This window comes from Thalassophryne amazonica, chromosome 14 (assembly GCF_902500255.1).
Source record: "Thalassophryne amazonica chromosome 14, fThaAma1.1, whole genome shotgun sequence".
Classification (NCBI taxonomy): Eukaryota; Metazoa; Chordata; class Actinopteri; order Batrachoidiformes; family Batrachoididae; genus Thalassophryne; species Thalassophryne amazonica.
Genome location: NC_047116.1, coordinates 37,820,365 through 37,838,737, shown reverse-complemented (window position 1 = coordinate 37,838,737; position 18,373 = coordinate 37,820,365). Strand labels below are relative to the sequence as shown.

The 18,373-nt window shown below is 43.2% G+C and overlaps 1 protein-coding gene across 1 annotated transcript in view; it reads right to left on the bottom strand.

Annotated features, from left to right (window-relative positions):
- map2 (microtubule-associated protein 2) overlaps positions 1-18,373 on the bottom strand; it is a 235,391-nt gene that overhangs the window by 111,071 nt on the left and 105,947 nt on the right. The window contains exons 10-13 of the mRNA XM_034185765.1: positions 17,908-17,969; positions 13,293-13,425; positions 8,546-8,602; positions 4,134-4,260 (exon numbers count right to left, since the gene is read on the bottom strand). Coding sequence (XP_034041656.1) covers positions 4,134-4,260; positions 8,546-8,602; positions 13,293-13,425; positions 17,908-17,969 — 379 coding nt within the window. The remainder of the gene's footprint in view (positions 1-4,133; positions 4,261-8,545; positions 8,603-13,292; positions 13,426-17,907; positions 17,970-18,373) is intronic.

Below are 18,373 nucleotides of genomic sequence, written 5' to 3'. Positions count from 1 at the left end.
AGATCTATGAGATTTTCGACATTATAGTTTCAGATGATATTGTAATTTGCAAACTCTAATCATTATATTTTACTGTTTTGCAGGGAAGAATAGCCAACAGACCCAGAATAGCAAGATTTACAGCTGCACACACACTGAGACTGATTCTTGATGCTCAGAGTATATATATATTAGGGTGAAATAAATATGAAGAACCCTAAAACAATCATTTATATAGAAGGGTTCCAATATAAAGTCAATGGGGTCATAAATAACCCCACTCGGTCATATTAGTCACTAAAATAGCTTGGTTGCTTGAGGGTTAAAGCAACAGCCAAATGGATTGCATCTCAAAGGCCCTAAAATTGGGTTTGTGGAATACACTGCCTCACATTTTTGTAACCTCCAAAATATATGTGGTTTTAAGGAACGTAGTAATGAACTTTACCTAGGTGAAAAGGTGAATAATATGGACCCTATAAATATTCCTGAAGTATTTGTCACAAGTGCTTTGGAAGATGAAGGTATGTGCAACTATGTGCAATGCCAGAAATTAAAGCAAGTACTATTGGAAATCTTTCATTGTATGCCTCACATAAAAAAACAAAAAATTACAATAAAAAGTCAAACTTTTGCACATAATCTGTTTTGACCTTATTTTTGACTTATGGTGCTCAGAGCCTCTGGTAAAAGTCAGTGTGAAGGAGCTAAAATTGTTTCATGAGCTGCAGGGATCCTGGTAAAGGTTCCAAGAGTCACCATGGAAACACTGAGCATTAAGACAGAATTCAGTGCAAGACACGAAATGCATGCAACAAGGTGAAATTACATCATGTGTTAAACATTAACGCGTTTTGAGAAATCATGTCATTTCCCTTGGCCAATTTACTGTAACAGATATTTCTGGAATGTGGACAGAAAAATGTGGGCACAGAAGACCTCCAGGTCCATAACAGTTCTGTGAGGTGGTGATTGTGGCAAAACACACGGCTAGTGCATGCTCTCAACCCTGACCTGCTCTTTCTGAGTATTTGAATAGAGTTTCATGTAAAGTGGGCTTCAGAGCACTAAACAACCTGGAATTCACCAGCATGGATCAGCGGTTTGTAGTACAGGATGGCATTATGATGCTTTTGGATCTTTTCCAATCCAGCATCATAGTCACCCACAGTTTTTGTGTAGGCTCTCAGTTGTCCAGGTGGTTTCCATAGTAGAGAAGCTTGAATCTTCGACGATTCAAGCTTCTCTACTATAGTCACCCACACAACATTCAAAACAAGGTCGCTGACAGAAATACATGAAGTACATGCAAACATACACAATCCTTCTGGAAAGACTTGGCAGCCCACTCATCTCCTCAGCAGCAATTTGAAAAGCAAAATGCAATGGAGTATCTGCAGCGTTTAGTAAAAATTGTTGTCTACAGGAAAACAGCAAAGAAACATGAAAAATGCAGTATCAAACATATGAATGTTTATGCTTCCAAACTGACAAATAGCTTTGAAGCAGAGATTTGGGTAAAATGTTTGGACCCCTTCACACATAGTACAAATGTTGTTGAATTGCGCATGAAGCAGGAATCGTATGCAATACCTGTAAAATCGTAGCTGCCTCCAACGCCTCATACACCTGTTGCTACAACTATCTGCACAAACCAGCGGCTGAAAGACAGAGTGTGCGCTGTGAGAGCCCAAAAAATCCTCTCGTGGCAGGTGTCGGCCAAATTCCAGCTGACACACATGAACATCTAACACCACTTGCTTGACACTTAGAAAATGTGTGGCCATTCGCACTATTAGCACAACAGTCAGCAGACAATCAATGTGGAGCTGGATGTGAAATCTGTCCAAGTGCCACCACGAGTGTGGCTTTGCAAACAGACAGTGACACTTTGGTGTGTGCGCTGAACTGACAGGAGGTGTGTCCGCCGACAGGAGCAGCTGTGGGGATCTGTGGTTCTCGACGTCACGGCAGGGGAATACGTACTGTGTTTGGATGGAAATGAACTAACAACTGTCCACTGTGACGCACGTGTTTCTGCTTGCTGTCCTCACATTGACATACATAAAACATATATCGCTGTTGCAATGGGCTGCAGTGAGCGCGCGCATGGTGCCCACATTGACAGGCTACCCCAGGTGAAAACAGACTGTCAGATCATGACACATGGCCGGTAATCTGAATATCACATCACCCATGTGAGCTCTGTTCCACATGACGCGGTGTTTGTCCTGTGGCACACCGTCCACAAGACATGCATGTTGGGCAGAACACGCGGGCAGGGCCAACTGGACACGCCACCAGCAGATGTGAACATGATAAGAGCGCCCTGCTTCTCATTCATGTCATTTCATGACTGTACATCTGTGACCACGGGTCATCTATAGAGGAATAGATGGATCACACTTGTATTGCCCACTTGATAAGAGGGATTCAATAAAATGTGTTTTTTTTTTATATGGTGTGAGGTTTTATTTTTACTTAAATATGTCCATGTCCTTCTTGATATCAGGTACTTTCCCGCACCTTTTGCAGGACACCAATGGTAGCTCAGTGGTAAAATTTCTGGCTGGCAATCAGAGCTTTTGGAAAGTGCAGGTTTGAATCCCGTGGGTAGCATGAATTTTGAATTTTTTTATTTTCACAGCAGCTGTAAGTCCCTTTTCTGTTGTTTATAAATTAATAAATATCACCTGACAAGGCTCTATTTTAGCCATTATATAAAACAAAAAAATTATGTTTTTACATTCTTTCAATGGAGTGAATATTTAATTCGGTGAAAGCTGGAACATTCCAGCTTTCACATCATAAAATATTCGTACCATTGAACTCATAAACATTCATTATTTGTATACAATAGACTGAAGGCATGTCAGCTTATGTATACAAGTGACTGTATGTAACATTTAAAGTGATTGACTCAAATATTATCCTTTGTCTGTTATTTCAAACTGTAATTAAGCATTTAAAACCAGCTAACCGCAGTAATTCTTACTGTAATGGCACGTTAGCTAAATAGCTTGCGGGATTAACCACTGTTAGCTAGCAGAATGACAACATTCTTCTTCTTTTGGCTGCTCCTTTTAGGGGCCACCGTATCAGACCGCGTATCAATTCAATTCATTGATACTCTCCATTTCCTCATCAAACCCAAAATGAGATTATCTTATGATTATTGTGTACAGGGAAAGTTTACAGTAGTCAAAGCAGCCATGTTGTATGGCTTAGGGGTGACATTGCTGACAAAAGACAGTAGGTTGAAGGGAAGTGACAGATCTGAAGAACTTGTGCATTTCTTTGGGAGTGACAGTATTACGATGGACAGAACATCAGTGCAGTTTGATCGGTTTGGTCACAATGTCAGAGAAGTGAGACTGGGAGGGTTTTGGCATGTGCAGAGGGGTAACGGAAGGTACTTCAGTAGAACAATGGCGGATGGACCCAACAGGCAGAAGAAGAGGGAGGCCAAAGAAGAAGATTATGGATATGGTGAAGGAAAACAATCATGTGATTACTGACTCCTATGAATAATAGAAACACACTGTGTTGGACTTTCAAACAGGTTTTGCAGGTGTATGGTGCCAATGCTTTCTGCTGTCTCATAAAGTGAAATTCACCCACATTGCATTTGACCCCACATTTTAGACCAACCCACCGATGGGCGTAGAAGTATGCGTGGCTGGAATTGTGATTTACACTACATGGGTACTGGGTACAAAAACCACAACTGCACTGGGTGAAAACTAGCAATCATTTGTGATGTGCTGTACCCTATTTTACTCAATATGACCTTTGTGGCATGGATGGACTCACAAACATAATCCAGAAGGCATGCCTCTCAGTGCTGAGAGTAACACATTAATGTGATGAAGCTGTTAAAAATACATGTATACATGTGATATTGCATAGGTGAAAAGGTACAGAGCTGAACTCAAGCTACTGGGTTTGGGAGTTGTGTGGGTGAAAATTCTTACCTGTCCACCTTTGGGCTGGTACTTGATGTTCTCAGTGGAGCCAATTTGGACTTGATGTTCTTAAAGTCAGGCAGTGGCTGGTTAATAATGCGGAGCTGCTTGGGAGTGGTGGCAGGTGATTTGGGTGGCGTACAGACAACGGCCACCTTCCTCTCCTGGGAAATCAAGCTGAGGGAGCGTGGAGTCCCGGGAGTCCTTGATGAAGATGAGTAGCTTGGTGGAGAACTTGGGGTGATGGCTGAGGAACCAGGGGTGCGAGGGGTGGAGTGGCCACTACGAGCTGAACGGGAGCGCACTGACTCTGTAACTGGATGGGAGTAAAGTTGAAGTTGGAACTTGAAGATGAGAATCAATATACTACCAAGTCCTTTTAAAAGTTTGTCCTAAACATGTCTCAACTTTCACTGATGAGGTTTCTATGCCTTAGAGCACAAAATGTCCCTTTAAAATGGCTACATATCATAATGTGTGTATATTTGATGGATTGGAGTAATTGTGCACAGTGCATGTTTTGCATTTTGTATCCCCAGTTATACAGCTTCATGATGAAATGGAGCAGAGAAGGATTTTCTTTCACCAAAACATCAAATCTAAGCTTGTATCTCAGATGTACCTTCTGGCAAATTGTAGGTGAACTTTCAGGTCTTCTTTTTAAGAAATCCTTCTCTATACCACTTCATCATTAAGCTGTATAACTGGTGATACAAAATGCAAAACATCACAGCTACAGAAGCCTATAAGTGCTTCTGGGTTGTCTGGTTTGTCATTACGGGGTGTTGTGAGTAGAATTTTGAGGGACTAAGGCTGTGTGTTGTGTGGGCCGCCAGAAGAGGAGGTACTGCTGGCCCACCACCAGAGGGCGCCCTGCCTGAAGTGCGGGCTTCAGGCACGAGAGGGCGCTGCCGCCACGGACACAGCCGGGAGTGACAGCTGTCACTCATTAATTCCTGACAGCTGTCACTCATTCTTCATCATCGCACTCCATAAAACCCAGACGTCATCTCCACCTCATCGCCGAGATAATAGACTCAGCCGTTTGTGTTTTACAATATAATCTGTATATTGTGAGTGTTTGCAGGAGTACCGGTCCCTCTGTCTGTGGAAGCTGAGTGAGTGCTGGACGGCACTCTTTTCCCCTGAGGAATCACTGCGGTACTCTGCAGAATATTGTGTTAGAGGTGGAGGTGGCATTCCCACCGTTGTTGTTACGGGGTGTACACACACCCACACTTGACTGTCTTTGTTCTTCGCCAGCAGTACCAGATCCGACAGTCGGGGACGGTGATCACCTGGGAATTCGGAACTTGGCGGCTCCAGTATTCACCAGGTTCGGTGGCGGCGGAAATCGTGTGGTTCCGGCTCTTCTCAGGACAGACGTCTTCTATCCTCGAGCCTGCTCACACGTCACCTTTGTGGATTGACTGTAATCATATTCTGAGATTGTCTGTATATTCGTTGTGCACCTTCACAACATTAAATTGTTACTTTTTGGCTCATCTATTGACCGTTCATTTGCGCCCCCTGTTGTGGGTCCGTGTCACTACACTTTCACAACACTGTGTAGTGAATATGGCCACAGACATATCTTTACAGAATCAAAAGTGGCACGGAAAGCGTCCACCTTTTCACAAAGTGACCAGTCTACCAAACATTGTCTGACCAAATTTATGGCACCTCTGGAAAACTTCAGCAAACAGTTTCTATGGATCAAAGTTATTTTTGAAATGTTCCAGGCAACTCCAGTTCAACCTGAATTTATTAAATAGTTGGATGTGCAGACACCAACAGGATTCTCCCTACAGATAACAGCTCAATAAACCTAGAATTCCAAACAGCCCTATACCAAAAGATCAAAGGTCATGAAACAACCAACATTGGGATGGAACCACAGTGTCACCTAGAGGAAGGACACTGACTTTTCAATATGAAAATATATTCTTTTAAGAAAAGAGAGAAATTGTAATTTATTTTCTTGTTGTTATAGTTAACTAACGACAAAAGTTGCATTATTTTCAAGTAACTTTCCTTTGGGGAGAAACCTGATGCCAAGCAGGTGGAGCTTGTGACCATGTGCGTAGCCTCTTTAAAATTACCCTAAAACAAAGAAACTTGCTTTTTCACGCTCTTTGGTTTCTTGTTACTCTTCAGCTCTCTTCTTCCACTCTTCCTCACGCTCTAAGCCCTTAGTCTTAGCTTGTGGCTTTTGTTTCATCATTTCTTCTTCTGTTTCATCAAGCTTCTATGGAACCGCTGAACTATCAAGTTCGGCCCTGCTGGGAAACGAGACAGATCCATTCCTGTATTCATCTGGGAGACTTGGTGGGTTTACCTTGATGCAGGTCAATTAAAGAAGGCCAGCAAACGGCTGATCAGGACTGGACTTGTTAATCCACCTGATCCAAAAGACCCAGATAAGTTAACCTTGAAGTGTTCTGATGGTCTTTGCTGTCAGTGATGCAAAGGGGTTTCTTTGGTTAATTTCCTTAATAGTACTAGCAATAATTTGTGAACCCAAAATTCACAGCTAAATTCCATCCAGGTGTATTTGTATAAAATTTCTATATTTAGTGCCTTTTCTTTTTCTGTGTTTTCACATCTCATCATCAACATATCTCTACCCATATTGTTAAAATCTCAATCACATTTGTTTGTACCTGTACATATGTAAATAAATATGTAAATATTATGTCAGTTGTTTGTCTTGTGTCCAGTTGAATACAGATTTTTTTTTGCCAGCTTGCACTCGACCGAGACGGACGCACTTTTCTCTTTCCCTCCCTCCTTATCTCTCCTGCTTTTGTGGCGTGTTGTCTGTGAGGCTGCAGCTTTGCTCTTCTGGAAAACGACCAAAAATGGATCTGTAAAGTGGTCTCTGAACGCAATTGACACTATTTTTTCTACAAGACACTCGGGGGCGGAGGACCCGACCTGTCCTGCCGGGACGCATGTGATGGGTTACGTGATGGACTCGTGGAGGAGATGGCAGGTCATGTGCCTTTACATGCTTTCTGTGGAGGATGTCGAAGATGTGTACATATTCAGCTTGGTGGTGACCGGCTTTCTGATGTGTGGAGCGGGTACTTTGCTGGTTTACCGGAAAATCAAGAAAGTGGAAGCAGCTTTGATCGGTCCCTTCCAGGCTGCCCTACATGATTGATTCGATTGGAAGGCAGTGGCTGCGCAGTCGGCGGGGGTTAACCGCGCGCTGGAAAACATCTCGAGCAGGCTTGCGGCCCTGGAAACCCGCTATGACCGTCTGTGAAGACCACATTCTCCATTCAGATGCATTGAGAGCCACTCTGTTCTCAGAACTGTGGAATCTTTCAGGCGTCTGCTAATCTGGCTATTCATTTGGCTTCCCCAAATACAGCTGCACTTCAAGGTCGCTGTGATAAAACCTCCTCAGAAGATCAACACTTAAGCCTCGCTCCCTGGTCTTCCCCCCTCCCCTCAGCTTCTCCAGCTCTGTTAGAACTGTTCAGGACTGCTCAGGACTGCGCAGGGCTGCTCCCCTCACCCTCAGGATTGTCGGACAAGGCCGTTGACGGCGCCAAACAGGCTGCCTCCGGAGTGTTCTGATAAACTGGTCCTTTCAAATCTCGGTTGTCGTCCTGTGTCCTTGTTTTTGTCTCTGTGATTATTGTTTTTCTGTGCTGATGGGGATTTTTTTTTTTCCTCATTGCTGCTGTGTAATGCAGCAGCTATGAGGTTTTTTTTTTTTTTTTTCTCCATTTCCCTCGTGTTTTGCTTTCATATATATGTTTTATGTACCGGGCCGGCCTATGTGTTGTGTGTTGTGTGTGCGTTGTTTGTTATGGGTCGGTGTTGGTTTGCTCAGCCCTGCTGTTGACCAAGGCAGGGATGTACATCTGGAGCTGGTCCCCGGGCGCCTAATGGCGACTTCTGCTCCTACTGGCAATTAGGATTGGGTTAAATGCAGTAGACACATTTCATTGTGCAGGGAACATGTTCATGTTCTATATTGTGCATATGACATAAATTTCCTTTGAATCTTGAATCTTTGAATGTTTAATCTATTGTATCCAGAACTTAGGACTTTCAGATCAAAGACTGATTAACATTGATTATAACAATTTTCCCAATACTTGTAAGTAGTGCTGCCCCTTTTGAGGTATTTTATTTAAATTTCACATTTAATTAAATGTTGTTTAACTTATATCTGCTACAGCTGTAACGTAACAAAATGTGCGAAAAGTGAAACGCTGTGAATACTTTCTGGATGCACGTATACTGGCAGACTTGATACGAATTACCACAAAAATGGGTTATAGCTAAGCTAGGTTGTAGCTAGACAATTTTAAGCCTTTTTTGTTACTAGCAGCCCAAAATACACCCAAAAGAATTCACGGGGTTAAAATTTTAATTTTCCAGTTCAAAAAAAAATCTTCCCTGAATAAAGGAACATCTCTTTTCAAAATGTAATCAAAATCTTTCCACTTCCTTTTCAGTTATCTTATCTTATCAGAAACAGACAAAGGTGATGACAACTTTGGCCCATCACAAGCTGCTGGTGGCAGAAATAAAGTGTTAAGCGTAAGGAGTGACAGACAGAAGTCCAGTCTCCTCTGTACCTGTCATACCAGGGGCTCGTCCTGTCCTGTGCTCTGCCCTCATCTGAGTGTGAAACGCTAAAGGAAAGAAGGAAAGAGAGAGAAAAGGTTAGGATTTCTAAGATGAATGACAGAAGAAGGAACTGAAAATGAAAGACCTCTGGAGATTTTTAGAAATCCACTTCCACGTGTATTTAACAGGATATCTCAAAATTATCAATGGTTTTTCTGAAAAAAACAAAACAAAAAAAAAAAAAAAAACTACCGGAGAAAGGTTTTTTTTTCATGTTATTTTTATATGGAATAAGCAATCACTTTTACTCTTCTGTTCTTTTAAGTGATCATAACCTAATGTAATACCCATTAAGTGTGTAGACATATTATGAACATTTTATTATTAAATGTTGTGTTCTTAAATGTTAATGTTAAATCCATTATTAAATGTTATGTTAAGTACTGTCTATACATGAGAAAGTGACAGGGCTTTTTAGCTCATCTTCTGGAGTGTATCTCGTCAGTCTGTACACAACCAGATACAAGAAAGACCAGCTCCTGAAAAAGTCAAACATCTGGTGAAATGTCACTACCTCAGGTCAAGGAGCGTGCAGTGGTGCTGCATGTTGGCATCTTCACCGAAGCTACCTGAGTCCTGATCAGCAACCACCAAGAAAAAAACAATTCCCCATCCCCACCTCACAAAAGTATCCATCTATTTGCCACAGCAAAGTGATACCTGGATGCTCCTTTAGACATTTCCATTTGCTGGGGTCTTCAGCACTTAGTTACATATGTGGTGGAACATGCTTAGGGAAATGCACAACATGGCCACAGTGATGGAGCAAATATTCTCTCACAATACAAGTAATACACCTCATCTACCTCTGAGTAGTCTGACATAGTCTTTCCAGTTGTCCTCAAGTCTTCTATGTGAAGACCAAGTACAAAAGACATCCTACGTCATTGGTTAGAGTCTAAGTCTCAGAACCATGCAGTAAGACATGAAATACTGTGATTCTGAAGACCTGGACTTGTATCTTGCAAAGATATTAGCACTACCAAACACCTCTATACAGGGACCTGATGATGCCATATGGCCTTCCCAGATGTACTGTATCTTGATAGTTTCTGTGTAGGCTCTCAGTTGTCCAGGTGGTTTCCATAGTAGAGAAGCTTGACTCTTCGACTGGACTGGGTTGCTTGACGTGAGGACGTTTCGCTTCAAATCACAGAAGCTTCCTCAGCTAAAATTCTTGCTCTGGTAGTCTGACTTCTGTCTTGACTCTTGTAGAGAAGAATAAACCAGAAGCCAACAAAAGCTGGAGTTTTTTAACCTAACCAGACCCCTCCTACCGAGAGGGCCGACTGCTATAGGCTAGTGACTAAACAATAGCTCTAATTAGCACCCATTGTGCTCTAGTTAGCACTCTCCTAATGATGGGATGGAAGCCTCCCCTGATGGCTCCCTTGACGACTCTCCTGATGACGTGAATGACTCATTACCATGAACAATCTATCTTGATAGCATACACCAAGCCCCTACAGAAAATCGCTCAACAACTTTGACAATTTGAATCCTTTGCAAATCCAAGTCTATTATCAGAGTTCACAAACTAGACACTTCTATGGATCCTGCAGGTCTGCAGAAGTTTTTACTCTCTTCCCAACATCATCGCTCTCCTTACCTGCACCACAAGAGGTGGAGTACCACATTCAGGGGTAAGATTCTGGACAGTGGAACCAGTATCCAGAGACTAGTAGCCCCTGACTCTTTGCAAATTAAAGAAGCATTCCATCATTTTCACCACACATTATGTGGGAGTATACGCAATATTTGTAACTAGTGCTTTCCATGCCTGTGGTCACATTGAAATCACCCATGATAAGAACCATACCACTTGTGGTGCAGTCATTAATCAATGAGTGGCGAGGATTGGAGTGGCAATCCTAGAGAGGTGTGACTGAGAGGAAGGGCCTCCCTGATCTAAACCTGAGGGGTCATTTGTTACTGGACTTCTGTGCTAGTCATGAACTGTCCATAATAAACACAATGTTCAAACATGAGGATGCTCATAAGTGTAAATGGTACCACAGCACCCCAGGCCAAAGGTCGATGATCGATTTTGCGATCATATCATCTGATCTGAAGCAGTATGTTCTGGACACTTGGGTGAAGAGAGGGTCAGAGCTGTCAATTGATCACCATCTGGTGGTGAGTTGAATCAGACGGTGGGGGAGGACTTTGGACAGACCTGGTAAGCCCAAACGGATAGTGCGTGTGAAGTAGGAAGATCTGGAGGAGGCCATTGTCTGAAAGATCTTCAACTCACACCTCCAGTTTTCTGGCATCCCTCTGGAGGTTGATGGTTTTGTACCAGAATGGGCAACGTTCAAAGTTTTCATTTCTGAAGCCGCAGTGGGGGAGGTGTGGCCTGAAGGTCTTAAGTGCCTCAAGGGGCAGCAACCCTTGAACACTGTGATTCACATCGGTGGTCAGGGAAGCCATCAGAATGAAGAAGGAGTCCTTCCAGGATATGTTGTCTCAGAGGACTCCGGAGGCAGTTGCAAGCTATTGACAGGCCTGAAAAGTGGCAGCCTCTGCTGTGATGGAGGGTAAAGCAGCAGGTGGTGGAGGAGTTCAGAGCAACCATGGAGAAGGACTTGTGGTCAGCACCACGGTGCTTCTGGCAGGCCGTGAGGCAACTAAGGAGAGGGAAATGGATGACCATCCAAGCTGTCTACAGTAACGATGGGACTCTGTTGACCTCAATTGAGGAGGTAATCAGACGCTGGAAGGAATACTTTGAGGATCTCCTGCATCAGACTAGAGCACCCTCTATAGAAGGGGCAAAGCTGGAAGTGGATGGGGGATCATCATCTATTTCCCTGGTGGAAGTCAATGAGGTAGTCAAACAACTCCGCAGTGGCAAAGCCCCAGGAGTTCATGAGATCCGTCCAAAAATGCTGAAGGCTCTGAGTGTGGAGGGACTGTCTTGGATAAGACGTCTGGGATGGTGGTCGAGAAAGGGGGACCAGAGAGTGTGTGCCAATTACAGGGGCATCACACTACTCAGCCTCCCTGGTAAAGTCTACTCTAGGGTGCTGGAAAGGAGGGTTCAGCCGGTAGTCGCACCTCTGACTGAAGAGGCACAATGCTGGTCCGTTCTGGTCGTGGAACAACTGACCAGCTCTTCACTCTCACAAGGATCCTGGAGGGTGCCTGGGAGTATGCCCATCCAGTCTACATGTGTTTTGTGGACTTGGAGAAAGCGGGATGATCACGTACCCTGGGAGATATTGTGGGAGGTGCTGTGGGAGTATGGAGTGAGGGGTCTCTTCTCAGGGCCATCCATTCTCTGTATTCACAATGCGAGATCTGTGTTTGGGTTCTCGGCAGTAAGTCAGACTTGTTTTTGTCAGGGTTGGCCTCTGACAGGGCTGCACCTTGTCACCAATCCTATTTATGATATTCATGGACAGGATATCAAGGTGTAGTTGAGGGGAAAGAGGGTCTTCACTGGACTGGTTCGCAGCCAAGTGTGAAGCGGGTGGGATGAGGATCAGCACCTCTAAATCTGAGGCCATGGTTCTCAGCAAGAAACCAATGGTTTGCCGACTCCCGGTAGGAAATGAGGTCTTGCCCCAAGTGAAGGAGTTCAAGTACCTCAGGGTCTTGTTCACGAGTGAGGGAACAATGGAGTGTGGGACTGGCCGGAGAATCACTGAGGTAGTCAACGTATACACTCACTTTTGCCAGGTCACATCCATGTCTGCAGACCTCAGAGAGTACTCCCACTGCAATGCAGTTTTCCAAGCTACCTCAGCAGCAGTGAGAGCTGGTTATCCTTGCTGGGAGAAGAGTATGTTCCAAGTGTCCACCCACATGAGCCACCTCAAGTTCAGACCTGGGTGTCCATATGCAATGTACAACCACACCTATTGACACCCTCCAAAGACAACACCTTTTGTGATCTCCAGTGTCTTCTTGTTTTTCCAGGGGATGAGGGTCCAGATGGTTTAACCCAGCCCATTCATAATACATGCTTTCCTCTGATGGAAGGGGACTGCAGAGTTACTCCCATAAAGTGCAAAAAGGGTCTTTTCTAGTGTCAAGCTCTGTGAGACATTTTATGGTGTCTGGTACACCTATGATGATGGTGTAATGTAAACATTTTAGTACAGTAATTTCTACTTATTTCTACTGATGGTTGACCTGTAGATGGTTCATTGTGTTTCAGTCTTGCTCGAGGATTTGGATCACCTCATGCAGACTGAAGAAAGTCCTAATAGGGGCAGCAAGTGTATGTAAAGCAGAGGATTTTGAGTTTTAGACTGCTGGTGGATATAATCCTTTAATGTTCAACTTAATTGTTTGGTAGAGCATAATGGTATCTACTACATTCTACTGAAAATGTGAGGAAATTAAAGGGTTAATGTTACAATTATTGATGCACAGACTTCTGAGGAACAAACTGCATGATTTCTTGAAATAAAAATGAAATGTGAAGTCTATTTAGAGTATTTTCGACCAATTCTTCAAACCTTCCAAGGTGTATGATTTTACAAATTGATGAGTCTGAACTCTATTAAAGTAAGTAATGGAACAAACTGGCTTTCTACAGTCATATTCCAGGCTTACAGTTATCAGCTGTTGTACAGACTGAATGTCAGAATTCTATGCTATTTCAGTCAATGCTCTTTGAATTCATACGACAGGCTTCCTACTGCCACTTGGTGCTTTGTGAAGATGATTACAAAATCTACAGCCTACATGTGGGTCTGCGGGGAGCCGTGGAGCCGGAGCTGGTGATGGAAGTGGAACTTTCCTCGTGGTCGCCACGACGACTCAGGATGGAGGCAGGCTGTGGCAAAGATCTCTTGTCAGGGCTTTGTGATCTACAGTCCTGTTAGAGTCAAACACAGAAGGTAGACGATATGAAACCCCGTGGCCACTCATGCTGACATTCCCTGTGGATTCAATATTGAAAATGGCTGAAACCATTAGAGAACGTCTTCAGGCACAGTGCTGGTCTACGATCCACCTACCTTACCTGTGAATCTGTGGAAAGTGGCAGAGCCTTGATGCTCCATTGACACTGGCCTATTAATGAGGCAGCCACTCTGGATGTGGAGGTGGGGAAGTTTGATGGTGGCAAATGATGGGCATGGCGCTGAGATGGAGCAATGACGGGGGCCGGTGGATGAATAACACACCAACAATACACAGGACACAGCATACATTCTGATATTCCAACTGTGGCACAAACAATGAGATATTAACATAAAATCTGCTGTTCTCAGCATACAATCATAGCTTTGCATATGTATTCATTGACTGTCTAAAAAGGATGAAAACATTATTTAAAAACTACAATAGGTTATACACTTAGAAATGAAATTTTAGTACACGTGAATGTAATGCACTGTGTAAACATTGCAACTTGCGTGAAACTCCAGTTAATTCCTGTATGAAGTATGGGCAATAAGGGACAGACTACATGCATTAAATACTGTGATGACTTGACATTTAGGATAAGCAGGAGGTTGCTGTATTTTAGACATAGCCACTGTCATTACCATAGTGGAGGAGTAAATACAGTCACGACCACAACCGCTGGAGAAATGTCACAGGGTTTTCAACACCCACTCAGTGAAAAAGCTCTAAACGGATGTGTATGGACTACTTGTGCAAACATCCATTAAAGTGAGCAACAACAGCAAACACTTCACACAAATTTATATGAAGGGAGGCTGTTTCAACAATGGAGGTGTTAATAAAGGGGCTATTTTTTCCAAGTAAGGGATAATGCTTCATTAAACAGCAGATTTGTTTTATCTGTATAAGTGCTAAAGCTACTGTTAAAACCTCAGGAGGACATGTGGAATCAGACTTTGAAGGGCTCTTAATTCCCACTAATGATATGACGAAGTCATGCTGTGTTTCCTCACCGTGTGGAAACATTTGAAGTGTCCACAAATACACAAGTACAAGTTATTGCTCTCTTGGCATCCATTCTCTAACCACAAGTATATCTGCAAAAACTCAGTTACTGATCTGATATCAGTGAGTGCATAAAATTTTAAAAATTCCCACTTCTCTGTGGAAGAGACTGAGATCACCCTACGGATAGATTAGTTACAGGAGACAGAGTTAAGAGAGGAGCTACTATTCATTTTTCAATCACAGTGACAAGACACAGTGGTCGCAGTGCTGCCAACTAGGAAGAGACAAATTACATGAGAAGTCTGTCTTTTGCAAATGCTGAGTGGTGTGGAACAGCGACTGCCAATCCGAGTGGTTGCTAAATAATCCAAGATGGTGGAAAACTGATGTATTTCTGTGTAATCTGTTTGCCATTTTTTTCCTCATATACTTTGTAAAAGTTATCTAGCAATAAACACTTATTTAAAAATGCTGTTTTGTCACCAGATAACACCTCTGAAGTGACTGACAAGACATGTTATTGACATGTTAGATGCGAACTAGCGATACAGAAATTTCAAATTTCAACACCACAGAGCAGTGATTCCTAATAGTGGGTCACGGCCCCTGATGGGAAGGGAACTTATTGTAAGTGATCGGCAAGACAAGCTGAAATGACACACTTGTCTGGACACCGCCATGTAGAGAGCCCAGCATGCAATGATTCATTAATGCTGAAAGGGGAGGAGTGTGGGTGGCTCAGTGTGTGACAAAAAAGGCACCTTTCTTTGAGTCTGAATCACCAGCTAACAGGCGCGCGTCGGTTTGGGTGTTTATTAAAGCATATTTTTGGAGACTGCGCAGTGGTTCACCTAATGATTTGCTTTGGTGTGGACATTAAAAGTTATGAGCCGCTTATTTTTCTCAGCAATCGTATATTAAGTGGACCAAATGGATGAAGGTACCGACAGCTACTAAAAGTGCTAACACCTTTAGCATTTCAACATGATATCCGCCCAGAGTGTCACTGAGTACAAATATTGCAACAGAGATGTCTAGGTGATCAGTTAGGATGTTTCACCACACAACAATCAGCATTTTTTCCAGGTGTTTGTAATAAATACTCCAAACAAACAGACATAACAATCACATTACCGCGAGTGGCTGCTGCAGCGGACACCGAGTTTCAGTCAGAGGCTACGAAAGGCAGAGCCACTGGGCTCAGCCGCTGTACTCAAGCAACCACATCCACAATTATACAGAACTTTATGGCTTAAATATCTTAAACTAAGACGTTAGGGGAAAAACAAAATCACCCTTGTACCCCTGTGCAACCATTGCAGTGTGTTTCATGAGTAAGACATGTTCTAAAATTTGATAACTAGCCTCAATCACTATTCAGCTCTACTCACAGAGAACTGGGATTTGAGGGCAGAGCGAATGCATGCAGGTTTTGTGCATGCTCATTTTGAAATGGATGCCTGCAACACATTTCAAAAAGCTGAGACAGGGGCAACAAAAGACTGAGAAAGTTGATGAATGCTCAAAGAACACCTGTTTGGAACATTCCCAAGTGAATAGGTTAATTGGAAACAGGTGAGTGTCATGACTGGATATAAAAGGAGCATCCCCGAAAGGCTCAGCCGTTCACAGCAAAGATGGGGCAAGGATCACCACTTTGTGAACAACTGTGTGAAAAAAATAGTCCAACGCTTAAGAACTTTCTACACGTAAGCAGCAAGGCCGAAAACCAACACTGAATGTCTGTGACCTTCGATCCCTCAGGCGGCACTGCATTAAAAACCAACCTCATTGTTGTAAAGGATCTTACCGCGTGGTCTTAGGAACACTACAGAAAACCATTGTCAGTTAACACAGTTCGTCGCTACATCTACAAGTGCAAGTTAAAACTCCACCATGCAAAGCAAAAGCCATCAACAACATCCAGAAACACCACCGCCTTCTCTGGGCCTGAGCTCACTTGAAATGGACAAAAGCAAAGTGAAAAGTGTGCTGTGGTCTGATGAGTCCATATTGTTTTGGAAATTGTTTTTGGAAATCATGGACATCGTGTCCTCCGGACAAAAGAGGACAAAGACCATCCACATTGTTACCAGCTCAAAGTTCAAAAGGCAGCATCTGTGATGGTATGGGGGTGTGTTAGTGCCATGGCATGCACAACTTACACATCTGTGATGGCACCATCAATGCTGAAAGGTACATCCAGGTTTTGGAGCAACACATGCTGCATCCAAGGAACGTCTTTTCAGGGACGTCCCTGCTTATTTCAGCAAGACAATGCCAAAGCCACATTCTGCACGTTACCAACAGTGTGGCTTCGTAGTAAAAGAGTGCAGGTACTAGACTGGCCTGCCTGCAGTCCAGACCTGTTGCCCATTGAAAATGTGTGGCACATTATGAAGTGCAAAATACTACAACAGAGACCCCGGACTGTTGAACAACTGAAGCTGTACATCAAGCAAGAATGGGATAGAATTCTACCTACAAAGCTTCAACAATTAGTGTCCTCAGTTCCCAAATGCTTATTGAGTGTTGTTAGAAGGAAAGGTGATGTAACACAGTGGTAAACACACCACTGTCCCAGCTTTTTGAAACGCACTGCAGGCATCCATTTCCAAAATGAGCAAATACTTGCACAAAAACATCTCAGGCATCTTTTCCGGATGCCCCCTGGACGCCTCGCTGGAGAGGTGTTCCAGGCACGTCCCATTGGGAGGAGGCCCCGGGGAAGGACACACTGGAGGGACTACATCTCTCGGCTGGCTTGGGAACGCCTTGGGGTTCTCCCGGAGGAGCTGGGGGAGGTGTGTGTGGATCGGGAGGTCTGGGTGGCTTTGCTTGAGCTGCTGCCCCCGCGACCCAAACTCCGGATAAAGCGGAAGAAATGGATGGATGGATGGATGGATGGATGGATGGCAAAAGTGAATGCACTTCCAATACACTAAACCATAGCGCATAATATGAGCCATTTTTCTACCTTCATATGTATCTTCATATTGAACACGTCTGTGTGCTACTATTGTGTGAAGCTTTGCTGAAATTGACCAAAAGGCTTAGAAGGAGTTACACTTACAAACTCATGGACAAATGAATGGACAGACAAGACTATAAAAACAAAAAAACTGTTTCCCAAACTGTGACATAGTTATTAGGTGCCATGGTGATATTCCACATTCACATTCTATGACTCATACACCAAATAAATAAATGAAATAAAATACCAAAATGAAAACAGAGCTAACAGATCTAATAAAGACTAAATAAAAATGACTGTAGTTATGAGAAATATTTGGACTTGAATATTATGAGTCTGGTTTTAATGATTAAAAATGCATTGTGCAGCCAAGTGACCACCCCTTTGATGAATCAAGCAGATTTACAGTTAAACAATCTTGTATGCCAATGATGTCATGGCAAAAATGGACTGGTGGTGACAACTCACCGATGCTCGGTCCCGAGACAGTCTGGCAACACTGAGAGGCTGACGACTGTCTGGTAATGAATCTGAGAGAAACAGAGACACAAAAATTCAGTGTGTGCAGAGAATCTGACGATGCGGAAACCAAACAGAGGATACAAATATACACTCACCCGACACACATATAGCAAATAAATTAATAAATAAAATAAATCTTTATTTTTGCATTATAAACTGTGACAAATTACATGTCCTGTGGGGCCTGGTTGCCATTGTCTTGATGGCACTCTTAAGCCAAGATTTGGCAGGATATCATATAAAACCAGGGATTTCAGATTACACAAGGGAACCAATCAGGAAAATACAGCAATATACTGAGCATTCATCAGAAATGACACAGAATTCAGGCCTTGGGGGGGAAATCAAGCAAAAACAGCTTTTAGGACTGGAGAATGTTATGGATGACTTTATAGTACCAAGTTAAAATAAA